The sequence below is a fragment of the Corella eumyota genome, chromosome 5, assembly GCF_963082875.1.
Source record: "Corella eumyota chromosome 5, kaCorEumy4.1, whole genome shotgun sequence".
NCBI lineage: Eukaryota > Metazoa > Chordata > Ascidiacea > Phlebobranchia > Corellidae > Corella > Corella eumyota.
Window position 1 is genome coordinate 7,620,366 of NC_137494.1, and position 14,179 is coordinate 7,634,544.

The 14,179-nt window shown below is 29.4% G+C and overlaps 3 protein-coding genes across 3 annotated transcripts; all 3 read left to right on the plus strand.

Annotated features, from left to right (window-relative positions):
* Positions 1–1,488: 1,488 nt before the first annotated feature.
* On the plus strand, positions 1,489–2,945 carry LOC145753404 (equilibrative nucleobase transporter 1-like). The gene has a single exon (XM_082569816.1). The coding sequence runs from the start codon at positions 1,581–1,583 to the stop codon at positions 2,943–2,945; it is 1,365 nt and encodes a 454-aa protein (XP_082425942.1). The 5' UTR covers positions 1,489–1,580.
* A 1,144-nt stretch (positions 2,946–4,089) lies between these two features.
* On the plus strand, positions 4,090–5,460 carry LOC145753405 (equilibrative nucleobase transporter 1-like). Its single transcript, XM_082569817.1, has one exon. The coding sequence runs from the start codon at positions 4,090–4,092 to the stop codon at positions 5,458–5,460; it is 1,371 nt and encodes a 456-aa protein (XP_082425943.1).
* A 562-nt stretch (positions 5,461–6,022) lies between these two features.
* Positions 6,023–8,276, plus strand: LOC145752354 (isoamyl acetate-hydrolyzing esterase 1 homolog). The gene is made up of 4 exons (XM_082568627.1): positions 6,023–6,295; positions 6,357–6,542; positions 6,614–6,706; positions 7,399–8,276. Exons 1-4 carry the CDS (start codon positions 6,101–6,103, stop codon positions 7,594–7,596), a joined length of 672 nt encoding a protein of 223 aa, XP_082424753.1. The 5' UTR covers positions 6,023–6,100; the 3' UTR covers positions 7,597–8,276.
* Positions 8,277–14,179: the final 5,903 nt, after the last annotated feature.

The following is a 14,179-nucleotide window of genomic DNA, read 5'->3' on the forward strand; positions in this document are numbered from 1 at the left end:
TTATAAGGCATTTTCATTACTGCAAGGGTTATTTTTAAATTTTCTAATTAATTGATGACTCATATCATGGGATCTCATTAGGGAAGTTTGGGCAACTTTGATCACGATTTTTTTTACTAAAAATATCCACAGGAACTACTAGTAATCAAGACGCAAGAACATTTTTATGTTGTTTTGATGTTATTTTAATTAGGGACGTGGGCTTATACTAACTTTAATAACATCCTAAAAATTTCTTTACGTTAGTTATCGATCAGTATATACTTGAAAAATTAGGGTTTTTAAAACTGTCAGTTACATAATTTTTTAATTATAAGCTGACTCTCTGTTTAATTCCACCTTCAATATATTAAAAATACCTATATAACACTGCCTAGTAATTTAAGCTATATCGATCGTATTGCGTTAACACTTCTATTCTAAAGTTAAATAAAAGTTTATTTTCTATCCATAGTCGCCTGGAGATTTCCGCCAATCGCCGCGGGACATTGTGTTATTTAAAGCATTTGAACTCATATTAACAAAAAAATTAACAAAGCATTACCCACATTTAAAACTGTTCTATTTATTTAAAGTTAAAGAAATCTTACTAGTTTACGAAATCAATTTTAACATTTCAAAATGTCAGCACCCCAGAAAAATTGAATAAAAGAACGAATTGCAATTGAAGGCAAAGCTGCCTTAAGCGAGAAATTTTACCGCCACGGCATTGTACGATTGAGTTTATGACGTCAAATTGTTGCTATAAATAAAACAAGTCGAAGATTAATTGCCAGTGCGTAACAACACTACATAAAATGTATTAATCATCGAGGTGTTTTTTATGTTTTAATTCTCATTTAAAAAAAATTTTAAAACATGTTTGTATTCTGGGGACATGTTGTATTACAAGTAAAACTATATGGTCGTGTTATGGTACAAACACGTGGTTTTTGATAAATTAAGATGTAGCAACCAACAACTTAAAAACTAGGCCTACGTGCATTTAAATTTGTTGCATAACGTAGTACAGTTTCAGATCGCCAATATTCATAAAAAACATCATAAAAACTCATTAACATTCTTCAACATATCACGTTGATGACTCATATTGAAATATTCAAATCTTTCAAATATTTCTTTCCGGAATGATTATTAAAAAGATAAATTTTAAATTTCTTAAAAACATAATAGGTATCGATTACAGAAAATGAAATCTGCATAGCTACAAAAAAAATCGTAGTAATATATGATTCTGCAAAATTTTTAAATCAATAGTAAATACAATTTTTGTTTGTGTTTGGTGTTTGGCGATTTAACTAAATTTTAAAATAACATTTTGTTTACAGTGACGAATCGTGATTTTTTGACATCCGAATTTTTTTTACTGACTTCCTCGACAACAATCTAATGATACATGAGCATGTACAGGATGCAGAGCTTGCAAAAATGTACAAATTAGTTTTTAAAGTAAAGTAGTAAATGTTATTTAGAATTTTTCAATAAACACCAAAACGTGAGGTTTGCTGTAAATAATTCGTATGTCCAAAGTTATTGTTGTTTAAATTTGTACATAAGGAAAAGGAAAATTATAGCCTATAATGGGAATTCAATTCGCTTTGACTGTAATAACAGGGTTTATCGAAAACTTGTTGTTTTCTGGCATTTTGTTTGGTTGGCCGTCTTTGGAATATGTACTAGTCAAAGAAGGTTACTTCAGCGAACATTGCAACTACACATTGACAAATGTAACTAAAGTAACAACTTGTAAAAGCCAAGCTGCATCTTTGAACCTGGTTTATTATGTCGGTATTATTGCTATGTCTTTTACAGGCTTACCACTAGGATATTTTTTCGACCGTTTTGGAACTTGGAAAACAAGAACACTTGGAACCAGTCTGATGACAATTGGTGCAGTCTTTTTAGTTGTGTCAACTGCTGATTTGTCGTGGTGTTTATATCCAGGAATGTTTATACTTGTAACTGGGAGTATAGCATTATTTTTGACTAATCCGCAGACAGCTAACTTTTATCCGCGAATTCGTGCGGTAATATTAAACGTGCTGGACGGAATGTTATCGTCGTCAGCTTGTGTTTGTCTTGTAATAAAATTAGTGTACGGCAGCGGACTCAAGTTACAAACCATCTTAATAATTTTTTTGGCTTTAAATTTACTACCATGGATTCGAACGTACACTCTTATGCCTAAACAATTTATCCCATACCCGTTTAAAAACCAAGATTTAAAATATGGAATATTTGAATGGTCGGGATGTCAAAGTCAAAATGATGATAAAGATGAAAATGAACCCTTAACGTCAAATGGAGAAATTGAATCGAATATGGAAAAAAACAAACCGTTTAAGAACATTCTATTTTGGACGAACACTTATCAATTTGGTATGTACGCACTAAGAAATATATTCTTTGATGGAAGTATGTATAATTGGCTACATGCTTTTATATTTAACGAAACCAAAATTAGCAACTTGATCAATCTGTACGGGTTTTTATTATTTTTTGCTTTTGTGATATCTGTTATTAGCGGTCTTTTGGTTGATGGTTTTACAAATTTTTACAAGGGCAAAAAGGCTTTATATTTTGGGCTACTTGCATCTTCAGTAATCGTAAGTGTATTCCTCACGTTGCTTTCAGCCGGTGCAGTAGCAGAACAGCCAATCATGTCTTTCGTATTTTCTTTACTTGGTCAGGGTTTTGTATATGGGAGTGCAACAACCTTTATAGCATATGTATTTCCAATGAAAGATTTTGGAAAAATATACGGTGTGACTATTTTTATTAGTGGACTTTTGATGTTGCTTGAATTTGGAATGTTTAAACTATCTCTAATTTATGATCCATCTTTCAAAATTGTTAACATCGTGTTGTTGGCGTTTTCCGTTTCAACCTTAATTCACCCAATAACATGGGCTAAATATGGACTTGAATACGAGCTACAATCTTAAAAATTTATTACCCAAGGCCTCAATGATTCAATTTGTTGATATTTAACTTTAAAGCATTACGCAATACAGCTATGGCCATGAATTTCTTAAATGAATGCGCATTGACTTTAGTCCAGTTATATACCTGGATAGCTATAAATATAATTTCGTGATGCTTTTTGTGGGTGCAGAATTTCGAGTAGCAGAAAATAATCATTCGTTCGGAAAGGGTGAAAAAAACGATCCGATAAATTCGTTAATTTTCTTAAACAAAGAGTGTAACTGCTTGGAATGCAAAAATAAATAAGGGGGTTGATTTTTGTAATTGAATAGCTTTAATATATTTTAATAATTGTTTTTTTTAAAAGCAATTTGTTATTTAAATTACCTCAGCTAAATAGTGTCGTTTTATCTTATTCTTACTAAAGTGGTTTTAATGTGAAACATTTTTTTAAATACATGCAGTTTATTGAATTACTTAAATATATATCTAATAAAAAATATCTAATTTTGTTTTTAATTAAATATTTACACTTAAAAACAATTTAGCGTTACAAGAAAGTAAAAGAAGTTTAACTAATTTGAACTTTAAACATCTGTCATTATTATTTATTAAAATATTTGAACAACTAATTTGGAAACCCTGTAATTTCGAATTCAAAATATTTAGATTTTACTTTTTGTATGTTTATTAAAGAAAACAACTTTTAACGTTTTATAAAAACTTATAACAGTTGTCGGTTACAGCGAATAAGTTGCACAAATCTGCCAGCCCACAATGACTATAACAAAAATTTTTGCATTTGTAAATCAACTTTAAATACAAATTTTTAAATAAAATACAAAGTTGTGAAACTATCGCATCATTGGGTATAAACAAAGATGATAACAAAAATTTCACTAAATCTTGGTTTTAAAAATTTGTTCAGTTTTACAAACCAATTTTGTTAAATTTGACAAATTGTGACTTTTCAACATCTGCATTTTTTTACTGACTTCCTCGACAACAACATATTGAAATGCGAGTATGTACAGGATGCTGAGCTTGCATTGCATATCATTTTCTTAATATTTATCTGCAACAATTAACAAGTTTTTTGTGTAAACTTAAAAGTTTAATGCTGTTCAAGTTTGTATAACAAAAATAGTGAAAGCGTGTAGGCTAATGGAAATTCAATTCGCATTAACTGTAATAACAGGGTTGATCGAAAACTTAGTGTTTTCAGGGATTTTGTTTGGTTGGCCATTCTTGGAATATGTACTAGTAAAAGATGGGTATTTTAGCGAACATTGCAACTACACATTGACAAATGTAACAAAAGTAACAACTTGTAAAAGCCAAGCTGCATCTTTGAACCTGGTTTATTATGTCGGTATTATTTCTATGTCTTTTACAAGTCTCCCACTTGGATATTTTTTCGACCGCTATGGAACCTGGAAAACAAGAACACTTGGAACTAGTCTGACGACAATTGGTGCAGTTTTTTTAGTTGCGTCAACTGCTGATTTGTCGTGGTGTTTATATCCGGGAATGTTTATATTTGTAACTGGAAGAAACACCTTATTTTTAACCAATGCGCAGACAGCTAACTTGTATCCGCGAATTCGTGCAGTAATATTAAACGTATTTGACGGAATGCTGTCGTCGTCAGCTTGTGTTTGTCTCGTAATAAAATTAGCGTACGGCAGCGGAATCAAGTTACAAACCATCTTAATGATTTTTTTGGTGTTAACTTTATTACCATGGATTCGAACGTACACCCTTATGCCCGAGCAGTTTATTCCATACCCGTTTAAAAACCCAGATTTGAAATATGGAATATTTGAGTGGTCGGGCTGTTATAGTGAAAGTAAAAGTGAAGATAAAGATGAAGTCAAACCTTTAATGTCAAATAAAGAAACTAAATCGAGTATGGAAAAAACTAAATCGTTTAAAAACATTTTATTTTGGACAAACACTTATCAATTTAGTATGTATTCATTAAGAAATGTATTTTTTGATGGAAGTATGTATAATTGGCTTCATGCTTTTATTTCCAACGAAACCGAAATTAGCAAGCTAATCAATCTGTACGGATATCTGTTATTTTTTGCTTTTGTGATATCGGTTATCGGCGGTCTTTTGGTTGATGGTTTTACAAATTTCTACAAGGGCAAAAAGGCTTTATATTTTGGGCTACTTGCATCTTCAGTAATCGTTAGTATATTCGTTACTTTGCTTTCAGTTGGTGCAGTAGCAGAACAGCCAATCATGACTTTTGTGTTTTCCTTACTGGGCCAGGGTTTTATTTATGGAAGTGCTACAACCTTCATAGCATATGTATTTCCAATGAAAGATTTCGGAAAAGTTTACGGTGTGACTATCTTTATTAGTGGACTAATATTGTTGCTCGAATTTGGAATGTTTAAACTAACTCTAATTTACGATCCAACTTTTAAGATTGTTAACATCGTGCTGTTGGCGTTTTCTATTTCAACCTTAATTCACCCAATAACATGGGCTAAATGTGGACTTAAATATGAACTAAAATCTTAAAAATTTCATAATTTACATTGTAAATACAATTTAGCATTGCCAGATTTTTAAGTATCTTTATCAAAATATTTGAACAACCTATTGGGAAACACTGTACCTTTCAAATTTATAATTTTTTGTTTATGTTTTCAACGTATTAGTATTACCTGATTAGTTACGACATGAGCAGTTAATAAGTATTTAGTTGTTAATGTACAGTATTATAGGGCATATGGTCACCAAACTAAACTTTAAATAGATTAATATTAACTACGATAAAGCTGCTATTAATTTACAAAGAAGTGTATACGACCAAAATGATTTAAAAAATGCGATAATAACTAGATGGCGATGAAAATTATTTTAAATTCTGATTTTAAACTACAAAACACTTAACCAGTTGTAGAGCTTTACCGGCTGACCGGTAGCGGTAGGCGTGTAGTAGTCAAAACACTTGTTACACTCATAAGGTCGTGTTTTTTTTTCAATAGACAGACAACAGACAGACAGATAGGGTAAATAGATAATATGATTTGATCCCAACCAAAACCTAATTTTGAATTTGTCTTTTAATTTAGGATTTACTATTGTAGATAAAACTTTATATATACACTTGTTGCTGATGTTATTTATAGGTGATATATATTTATAAGCAATAGTAATGGATTTATGGCCCAAAATTATTCTGTTTGGAGATTCAATAACGCAGTATTCATTTAATCCCAATGGCTGGGGAGCATCTATTAATGATTTTTGTCAAAGAAAATGTGATATATTTAACCGTGGTTATTCAGGTTATACAACTAAAAACATGGTTGAATATTTACCAAGCATTTTAAATGATCAATTAATAAAGGTAAAAATCAATAGTAAATAAACATGGACTAAATATATCATTTTTAGAAATTTTTGTTTAGAACGTTGTTGCAGTAACAATCTTTTTCGGAGCTAATGATTCGGTTTTACCGGAGTTTAAAAGCAAACAACATGTTCCTTTGGATATGTATGAAGCAAATCTTATTCACATTGTCAACTTTTTTAAAAAGCAAGGAATAAAATCAGACCAAATAATATTAATCACACCACCTCCAATTGATGAAGAAGTAAATAACAGTAACTTTGTAAAATAAAATTTTTTAACAAACAAATACTGTCATAGGAAATTTTTTTATAGGCATACGTGAAAGCAAATATTATCAAAGGGTATGGAGATAAAAAAGACAGAAAAAATTATAACACCATCAAATATGCAAAAGTGTGTTGTAAGGTAACTTATCTTTTTCTGTGTATTTCTAAGATGATCTTAAAATAATATAGGTTATGCAACGTAAATTTTTACTAGTGTTATTGTATATTGGTAAGAACATTTGTTTTTACAACATGAGCTCATTGGTTTGATTTTCACTGCTGACATTTTGCAGCGTCTTTTAGAAAGGTGTTACGAAAAAAAAATTAAATGGGGAATTATCTGGTAATATTCAAAAACTGTTGAAGGCAACTCAAACCTAAGTCCAAGTAACTAATGTTAAGGCTGCGAAACTAACCCTTTTGCTTTATGAATATAGAAATCAAAAAAAGTATAGAACTTAGTCACCGGCAGCGTGGTGTAGTGGTGAGAACACTTGCTACACCACAATGGGGTCTTGGGTTCAATCCCCACTGCTCTTATGCTGTAGCGCCCTTGAGTAAGGGGCTATAATCGGTATTAACCCCTGCTGAGCCGCACTTAATCAGCAGTATAATTACTGGGCAATTGTAATCTCTATAATATCCCAAACTGCTAAAGGCAATTCGAGACTGGGTCGGAGTAACTTATGTTACTCTATGTTTAAGGCGCGCATTCACCTTCCCACATCGAGGATAAAGATATTTATATGCAAAAAATAAAATAATATTTATTAACTACATTGCAATTTTTTTACCTTTACTGCTAACAATATACAAATACTGTTATAACAGGTTGCTGAACAGGAAAATTGTAGACATGTTGATTTATTTCAAGGTTTGGTTGACAAAGATTTGTCCTTGTATTTATGCGATGGATTGCACTTATCTGAAGGGGGGAATATTTTTCTAGCGAGCTGTTTAAAACCTCATATTCTCCAATTAACAGCTGATCTACCAATGTTTTTACCGTTGTGGGCAGATTTAGAATAAATTTTTTAAAAAAATTTATTTTTAGTTAGTTATTGTATTGTGAAAATTATGTTTTTCTATAGTTACTGTTTTTAATTTTTAATTTTTTTGTGTATTGGTAAATTTTGCAATTAGGTTTGAAGCACTAAATATGTTGAGATATGTAATCTCTTTTTTATATTTATTTATCCTCAATGTGGAAAGGTAGACTTAACAACTCAAACATAGAGTAACATCGGTTACCCCACAAAGTCTTAAATTCCCTTTGCGGTCCTGAATAATATAGATTAAAATTGTCGATAATTAGTCTGCTGACTAGGTGTTGGTCAGCACAAGCTCATACTGTTTATAGCGCTTTACTTAAGGGCGCTTTTGCATAAGAGCAGTGAGAATCAAACATATGACCGTAGTTGTAATTTGCTGGTGAAACTTTTTTGCTTCCTGTTGCTTTACAGGAATTTTCTGTGAAAATTTTAATTACAGTTTTATTATTTTAAATTTTATCGCAATATCTCTTAAAAACAACCAATATTGTAGTAATATTTTTAACCTTGCAGGTTTGATAACATACTTACCTATTTGAAACATTCAATTTGTCACCATAGTTAACACAATTACTTGTTTTTAAAGGACTTTTGCAATAATGTAATGGCATACTAATTTGTGAAGTTTCATAATAGAAATTTACTATACAGAAATATACTGGGTTGCAGATTAGACTGTTTTCGTTTATCACAACACTGGATATAGGAATTTTTTAAAGAAAGATTATAATTTAAATTTGAGATACAGGCTTATCATAAAGTTAATCCAACAAAAATCTTAGTTTTTTTACGACACGTGCACATTTCAGTGTTATAACGGGGGATTCCCCATTTCTTTATTGTTGAAAGTCGCGTAAACACATTTCGTCACATTACTTTTGTACCTAAAAATTATTGTGTGCTGCGGTCCTTAGGCGCGGCAAACCAGCTTTTATCAGGTCACGTTATTATTGCTTTGAATAATTCTCATACCAAAAATAAATGTGTAATCATTTGTCTTAATCTATTACCCAGCCTTTTTTAGGGCGTTGGATAACCGCACTACTTCTGAAATTACTTTGGGAATCGTTTAGGTCATTTCCAGCGATAAATATCAAATTATTGCTACATTAAAGGTTAACTAGGTTTTATTTCTTTCTGTGAAAAAAGGGCGTAACTCGGTAAAAATCGTGTTTTTTGTGTATTTTCTAATAAGCACTTTCTAAATTTAACAGTTTTGTAGGGAAACCCGCTTTAATTGACAGTTTTATTTTTCGTCAACAAAACCACTAGCGTTTTGGCGCCTTTGGCGACTCTTCAAAAGTCATGTCAGTCCAATATCGCATTGGGCAAGGTGGTCACAATTTATTTTTAGTGCGTAGTAGACTATCAGGTCTCGCTACTGTGATTTAGTTGTGTTGATATAGCCGGTTGGTTTTATATACAATTTAAAGAGTAAAGTAAAAAGGGTTGATAAAGGCTTGAGTAAATTCTTAAGGGTTTTCATGATTTAGTAAAAAGTATTTATAATTTATTTTCTGAGTTTGCACCATCTGACCATAAAGTTACCTGGCATGGAAATTCCATTGCCTAGCACGGATAATTGTGTTTTAATATTTAAACAAATTGTCAATCTCTTAATACTTCTGGATAAAATTTAAAATCTTTTAATGCCTTTGAATATATAAAAATAGCTTTTGGTCTGATTTGTAAATGATTTAGGTAGTTTAGTTGACTTACAGACTCAGATGTAAAGCATTGAGTTGTCTATTCTGCTATTTATTTATCGAATTCATTGTCATATTGTAGTTCATGATCTTTTAAGAAATTTGGACCAAACTAAAAAGTAACAAAAAAATAGGTGTAAAATATTGCTATTATAAAATAATATTAAACTATCAATGGACAATTATATATATAGTAATTAAAAAATTAGGGTTATTGTTAATATGGTTATGGTAAAAAAACTGACTAAGTGGATCTAAAGAGTTAAAGTATATATATATATTTATATAAATGGTTAAGTTAATAAGTTTATGTGAGTACTTTAAATTGGAAAGGATTTCTAATTTATTTTTTAATTACATATATAATATACAAATATCACTTTAAATTTATTTTTTGACAGTCCTATTTTTCCATTTTTAATGTAATTACTTATTTTATTTTGTTAACTAAAACATTTTTTTTTATTTTAGCTTTACATTTTTTTTGGTATGGTAATCTAGTTGTAATTGACACTACTAACTACTAACAATACTGTTAGTTGCAGTGGCAGATAACCTATTTACTAAACACTTGTTCTAGTTTTTGAGTGTGCATGATTGGTCTAGGTATTGATTTGCAACACATAAATGTTAATATAAGATTTAGTTTTTTTTAAGTTAGAGTAAAAGTATTTAAAAACAGCTTGTTGAATTATGAATTTTTTTATGCAGGGAATAGTTTTGTTTTTAGAAATATTTTGTTTCTGAGTAATTTCCTGTTGTTTGTTATTTATTAACAATGATTAGTAGACAATGACTTTAATGCTGTGCATGCTCGAATGTCATAATGGCTTATGATTTAATATTATAAACAAATTTTTGTTGTATTTTTTTATGTAAACTGATGGTTGGGAGAAAATTTACAATTTATTACTTGTATATATGTATACATTTTTTTAAAGTTTAGACATTGTCTATCGATAGGCTTACTTGAGATATAAAAAAAATTTATATTCAAGTGTATAATATATATTTCATATCTTTTGTATTTTAAACACAAACTGATAAATAATTCAATGCTATATATACCAACCAAAGTGTTATGTTTAAAAATCTACATGTGCTTTTTGTAACTTTACAAATCTGTTTCATATTTTACATAGACTAGTTTTCATGCTTCAATATATTTAAACATGTTGGCAATAATGTATTTAATGTTTTTGTTTTTTATATTATGACTACCTACATATGGCGATAACATAGTTTCGTTTGTGTTTAAAATTCTACTAATAATATTAAATGATGTAGAATTAGATGATTCATAATAAATGTGTTAAATATTGTTTCTATGATAGGTAACTTTAAAAAGCATGATATAAAAAATCAGGCCTATATATAAATTTATATAAAAAGTTAAAAATTTAATTTTTTTTAATTTCCAAAGTCTTAATAGCTTGAATAACCACAGCGTTGTATTTGCTTAGGAGGTGTAAAATTTTTGGTTAAGAAAGAAATTCTGATTTGGTATTTACATAAAAAGTTATTTATCTAATAAAACTATATTGCGTTTACTAAAGAACTTTTAAACTTAAAAAGTGTAATTTTTTTTATTTACTTCTGCTGCTCTTGCTAAAGTTTAAATGATTGCGAAAATAAAGTTTATGGCGATGGCTAGGTAGTTGATTTACTTACTTAGTTGTTTGATTTATTTATTGCACATATGTGTGTTAAAATGTTTAGGCATGAGGATGTGAATAAGTGGTCGTAGAATAATAAATATAATTGGTATTTGTATAGAGGCCAATTAAGGTAATTACAGATTTTCTTGGAGTGTATAATTTTACTTGTTTACTTAGGTATCGAGCAAGTAAACATATTTAGTCTAAAGCCTGTGTTTTCTTTGTGTATGATTAGTATGTAAAAGAAAACAGACTATACAAACAATATAGGACTTACTCCTGAATATAAAAAATCAGGTCTATGATTGTTTATTTCTTTAACCCATATTGAATTTTAAAGAGTATATATATAAATTTAATTTTTTAGTGTCAATCAGTTGGGTGTATTTTTTTTTTTTTTTTTTTTTTAAATAACTCTGTTTACCATATTATTGTAATGTTTTCCAGACCAAATGATTATTTTTAAAGATTTTTTTGCAGAATTTTTAGGCTGTATTTTTGACATATTAAAATTAATTATAAACAATTTTGGACATGTTTAATTTGTTTTTTCCGCTTTAAGATAAATAGTTCCTAAAAAATAACATATTATGGTTTTATTTAAAAATTCATGTAAATTCTGGTGTTTTGCCACAAAAAAAAACATGTTTTTTATTAAAAGAACAGTAATAGCCGATCTTTTTTTTAAATTATAAATATTACATTTTTTGATGTATATATTTATAGGTAAATTGTGCAGAAAGGTGTATTAGGTTAGTCTTACCAATTTAAGAAAAAAAAAATTATTGAATTGTTCATAAAATATCAATAATATTCATTTTTATTTAATGCAAAAAATAATAAGTTTGCCTTGGGCCTTTATTAATAACAGGTCATCACATAATTAAAGTTAAAGCTTTAAATTTATATTACAGAATATAATTATAGATACTTAAATACACATTTAAAACTTTCAATCATTTAGTTTGACTGTAGGCCAGTGTAGACTTTTTTGATGCTTTTGTTGAATTATATATTGTATTTTCAAAAAAATTATAAAAAAATTGTTTTATTTTGGATTATTTTGCGTAACTGAATCATAACACGAAAAATTAAGTCGTGTTTTTTAATCCATTGTTGTTTGCAATCCCTTCTGAGTCATTAGTTATAGACTCAACTTTTGAAATTTCCATATTTGCTTATGAAAAATTACACTTACTTGAAAGTTTCCGCTCATTTATAAAATATTAAAAGTGCTCATGTTAACGCGGATATACTTTAAAACGACAAACCGTTTTATACTGAGATCTAATCACTTTCTATTTACTCTAGCTACAAATCGTTTTAACTCTGTTCGTTTTAGGTATAGTCAGATAGTGATCTATAATTTATGTGTAAAATACAGTTTAAGTTCTAAGGTTTAAAATCTATAAGCAGACAATTTTTTGTATCGTGATTTGCCAGCTAAATTTTTGGAGATGTATTTAATACACGAACACAATGTTTGTTGTATACATTTTTGACCGTATTAGATTTCGAAATGTTAGTAGTGTTAAAATAACGTTTATTTTTTCTACTTCCTTGTTTGGTGTTTTATTATTGCTGTGCTTTTATAAAACAGAAGCAACCCCGGCAGGTGGCTAGTAACTGTAATAGCTTACAAATTGATATATAGCTCGATTGAAGTCATGTAGTTTCGTTTTAGCTGAGTGTTGTAAAAAAACACTAAAGTGGCCTAGCCGATCGTAAATTATCTAAAGCAAACATCTAAATGTTACCGTAGGCCTTAGGCGTTAAAGAATGCACACAGCAATTCTATTTAAAACTTAACTGGTATTTTGTACTTACCGGCAGAAACAAAATTAGAAGAAATCGTAAATAAGTTTTCGATAATCCCTTGCTTGGTTAATAACGATTATCTTTTTTCTTTCGACAGATTAAATAGTTACTGTTTTTTATGTTTAGGCTTAAGTAAGTAGCGAGTTTTTTGTAGTAGACCGTAGTTAAAATCAGCCTATTTTCCAACGATTTCGTTAAATTAGAAATATACAAGTTGATTTTAAAAGACAACAACAAGAATGTCTGCCGGGGTGAGTGAGAACGACACCAGAGCGGATTATGGATGTAAGTACTTTACATTTTTTTTAAAGCAAATTATGCCAACTCACATGTAATTTACGGTCCTACCAAAACGTAGGGCCTTAAAAGGCACTGTGATACAATAACCATAAAAGTTACTAGAACAGTGGATATTAATTGTCTTAATTATCGAGATAATAAATTATTGAATTATTTACAATGTTGAATAGGCCCACATTGTGAATACTGATTATCGATTTCGGGTCGAGGTGTAATTATTTAAAGTATTTATAGGGTTGGAATTTATATATTTTTAAGAAAGTCTGTTTTAGTTTTAAACTTATCTGGTACCAAATAAAGTTATAAACAAGATTGTTTTATTACTCTTGAGCCTCCTACCAAACCCATAAATATGACATCAGCTTAATGATTGGGTAACATTAAAATAATCGAAACTGGTTCGTGATATCGAAAGTTACGTCAAAAAAAGAAGTATTAAGAAAGTATAAACCTTGTAAAAAATCTAAAAGCGAACACAATTTATGTGTAGCACTCAAATTCTTGTAATATAAATTCAAACAGTGTGTGTACATTCTTTTTTATCCATTTAAAAATAACAGGCTTGTTGTGTGTCTAAATTGTTGCGCAGTGGGACAGCGCGGCTTAGCTAATTTTTGGACCACATGCAGCGCCATTGAGCATAGTCGTCATCCGTAATATTCACATTTACAACAAATCCAACTAAATTGGCGGGATTATGCATTCATGTACAACAACATTTTTTATGATGTAATTTTCTAATTTTAAACTCTTATGTTTTTTTATTTTGTATTTTTTTGCATTAATGACAAAATAGCAATTCTAGCTACCCATAAACAATTATAAAACACAAACAAAAAACACCAAGTTGGGTATTTAAAACAATCCTTAGTTGTAAGATTAATATAGATTATGATATGGTCACAAGCACTGTTTTGTAATTTAGTGCAACTCGTATAATTATTTTTATTTAATGGTCATCATTTTAAAAAAATTTTCAAAGATTGAAAAATTTAGTATTCTGGATTGGGCGTACGGAAAAAAGTGTCCAAAGCCAGGTGTAGTCGTTGTCATTTCTAAGGCGTGAACGTCGCTCATT